Genomic DNA, 3,401 nt, shown 5'->3' with positions numbered 1-3,401 from the left:
GGTGATCAAACACCGAGGAGCAAACAGCGGGCTCCCCGGGAGCCCCCACCGCACCCTCCAGGGCCCCGGGCCGGTCCCTTCGCCTGAGCCCGCTTGGCTTCCCGGGAGCACCAGAGCAGAGGTAGCCGGACCAGTTGTCAAGTTAATTTCAACACGTCCGTGTGACGGATAGAAACGCAAATTGTGTCTAGGCCTGCATAAACCAAATCCCTGAGCGCAGGTTCAGAGCAGGGATTCCCCTCCTCCCGCCCCTTTCGCCTAATACCTCAGCTCTGCTCTATTGTCCCAGCAGCAGCGCCTGAGTTAACTCTGTCAGGCTGCCTTTTTCTTTTTTTTTCCTTTGAGGGTACTGCAAGCCAGAGATAATATTTAAGTTCGCTTAAGCAGTACAAAATAAAAGGATCCGTCATCACCCGCGACCGGCTCCCTGCAAGCTCGGGGCGAGCAGAGCGCCCCGCCGCCGGGCATGGCCCGGGACCGGGGAGAACCACGGTCGTGCTTCGGGGGGCTGCCGGCGCTCGGACACTCGGGGGGCGGAGAGAGAAATAACCACATCTTTCCTTTTCTTTTCCTTTTTTTTTTTTTTTCCTCCTTTGCAGTATTTTTCTCCCAACTCTGCACTAACGTGACCCAAAAGCCAAGGAGATTTGTCGTGCACAAGGACTTACCCTAATTTGACATAGATGACTCCAAAGCATAGAAACACGTAGAAAATCCACTTCCGAAAGTTTCTGTGCATGATCTAGGAAATGGACTGAGCCATAAAAATCGCACAAAAAGCCGAACTGATCTTGTCGATTAAATCCCAGTCAAGAGCATTGCTGAAGCTACCCAGGAGCAAAGCTGGCCGAGCTGTAAAAACTCAACTCCGCGCAGATAGGCAGCTCTTCCCAGAGCCATGGTGACCGAAACCGGCTCCGATATTAAAGCTAAAGAGGAAGAAAAAATGGAAAGGGCTGCTCAAAAGGGTAAAACAAAACCCCAAGACAGACAGTCTGAGGGAGAGAATGAGCAAGCACTGATCTTGATCAACTGCCTCATAGAGCCCTGAAGTTCAATCTGTTTTTACTTGTTCTGACTTCCCCAGGTAACACTACGTATCTTGCAATCTATGGCTCCAGGTAGGAGGATCTCTCTCTCTCTTCTCTTCTCTCTCTCTCTCCCGCTCTTACCTCCACCCCGCATGTGTCATATCTTATCTGTGTGTGCGTGTGCGAGTTGTGCGTGTGTTTGTGTTTCAAAAGGCATGTCCTTAAGCCGGAGTGTTGGGGAAAACACATGAAACCTATCCAAAAAGGGAAATAAAGGACTCGTCCTCTCAAACCGAAGCATTTTTTCATTTCCTCTAGTATGGTAACGCGGCTGGATTTGCAATGTACAGACTTCGCAAAAGAAACTGTTAAAACTTTTTTCTCTCTCTCTTTTTTTTTTTTTCTCCTCCTTTTTAAACAAACAGAGGCAGGCGTTAATCCCCACTTGCTGCACTTGCTGGCAGCTCCGTATCCTAAAAGGCAACGTGTGTCCAGACCACTTCGGCCATTTGACCCTGCTGGACAAAAATGCCTGCCACCAAATTTGATATAATTTTCCGCAGTAAGAAAACATGCTTCCTCCTTTGAGAAACAGATACACTTGGCTTCTAACACCAGTTTAGGATATTCAGTTTGCTGCTCCTAGAGAGATTAATCAGTGAGACAAAACCTCACTTTGTGCTCAGACACTAACAAGGAGCAAGGCTTCCTTTTCTTTCTGTTTTTTCTCCTTTCATTTCTTTCTCTCTGTTTTTTCTACTTTTCTTCCTCACTGCTTTCTGAGCTGCTCAGTTTTTTCCTGCATTCTGTGGAATTATCTGTTCCAGTCAACTATACAATGTGTGCCTGTCCGGAGGCACAGATCTTGCATGCATACGCACGCTTAAATAGCACTCTGATACAAGTCTGTGGGCTGTAGGGAGTTACACAGATACGGAAAAACTCGTGCACCTCTGCCCTCTCCTACACATACATTCATATACGTGTAGCAACAGTCAGCACAGATGGCTCTAGGCATCTCTCAAAGAGAATCGGCTAAACACACCAGGAAAGGCTGAAAGGAAAGCAGGCAGTGACAAGCAAGCAAAAGAGGCTGAACACACAACTTCATCGTAAAGTATCTATCCTGACGGAGAAAACAGAGGATCTTTTAAAGGCCAGCCAGGCTGCCGTTGTTGAAGAGGTGCAGTGTGAAATCGCAGTTCATGTTTAGACTCCCTCAGTAAAGGCTGTCCGCACCTTGCCATCACCCAGCCAGCCCACGAGAACAGAGTCCTCTCCAGGCATCATGCAGAGACCCCAAGCCGGTCCCAGTGAGGGCAAGTGGAAGCGAAGCGGGACAGAGAAGGGCCGTGCTGGGGAAAGGGGGGCTCAGAACGAGTCCCCCAGTAGAGACGAAGGCAGCCGAGATTTCCCACTCCACCGCCAGCTCCGATTCCTCTGCCTGAGGATCGGTTTGGCTCTTTTCTCCCCGCATTCCTCAGTTTTATTCTTTAATAATCAGCGCTCCGGCTTTCGGAGGCAGCCAGCTCTCCTACAGTCCACTCGGCTACACTGTCATCAGTACTCAACTACAAACGATTTGTCCTTAAAAAATGCCGAGGCTTCCCTTCACACTCATTTCCTTGTATTTAAATGTAATTTATTCTCTTTTTTTTTCCTGATCCAACATAAGGGGTTTTTTGTTCTTCATTCCCGCTATTTTTAAAGCAATTTTTGGTAAGATGAGGCCGTGTTTCACAGAATCACAGGAATCCCAGGCACATGGTGTGATTCTTGGGGTTGTCCTGTGCAGGTCCCTGAGTTGGACTTTGAGGATCCTTGTGGGTCCCCTCCAACTCAGAATATTCCGTGACTCTTCGTGATTCTATGTTTCCCCTTTGCCAGAACCATGTCTCCAACAGCCTCGTAACTTTACCCACAGCTGCCTCCCAAAGCCTTCGACCAACACCAAAAGGTCATTCACGATGCACCCCCACAATCACCCGCCACCTGTGAACCTTTTTTCCGGTTTTTGAAACTTTTTGGAGACGAAGTGTCGTGCGTCCCTCACGAGCGTCGCGGGCATGCGGCGGCGGGAGGAACGGGGTATGCAAAGATCTGCCCTGCGGCCGGGGCGGGACGAGGCGGGTGGCAGGGCTGGGCGATGCCGAGGGCGGCGGCGGGCCCGGACGGCGGCAGTGGGCGGGTGCCGCGGGGATGTGCCCCGGGGATGTGCCCCAGAACTCTGTCCGCAGAGCTGCCCCGGGTATGTGCCCCGGGTATGTGTCCCGGGGATGTGCCCCGGAGCTCTGTCTGCAGAACTGCCCCGGGGATGTGTCCCGGGTATGTGTCCCGGGGATGTGTCCCGGGGATGTGTCCGCGGAGTTG

General features: G+C 51.0%; 1 protein-coding gene across 1 annotated transcript in view; it reads right to left on the bottom strand.

Annotated features, from left to right (window-relative positions):
- Window positions 1–1,284, bottom strand: part of WNT7B (Wnt family member 7B) — a 91,529-nt gene extending 90,245 nt beyond the window's left edge. The window contains exon 1 of the mRNA XM_008630820.2: window positions 669–1,284. Within this exon, the coding sequence (XP_008629042.1) occupies window positions 669–739 (71 nt within the window). The 5' untranslated portion in view covers window positions 740–1,284. The remainder of the gene's footprint in view (window positions 1–668) is intronic.
- Between the last annotated feature and the right edge of the window lie 2,117 nt (window positions 1,285–3,401).

The sequence above is a fragment of the Corvus brachyrhynchos genome, unplaced genomic scaffold (assembly GCF_000691975.1).
Source record: "Corvus brachyrhynchos isolate BGI_N302 unplaced genomic scaffold, ASM69197v1 scaffold523, whole genome shotgun sequence".
Classification (NCBI taxonomy): Eukaryota; Metazoa; Chordata; class Aves; order Passeriformes; family Corvidae; genus Corvus; species Corvus brachyrhynchos.
Note: the sequence above shows the minus strand (reverse complement) of the source record. Positions and strands in the feature narration are given on the sequence as shown.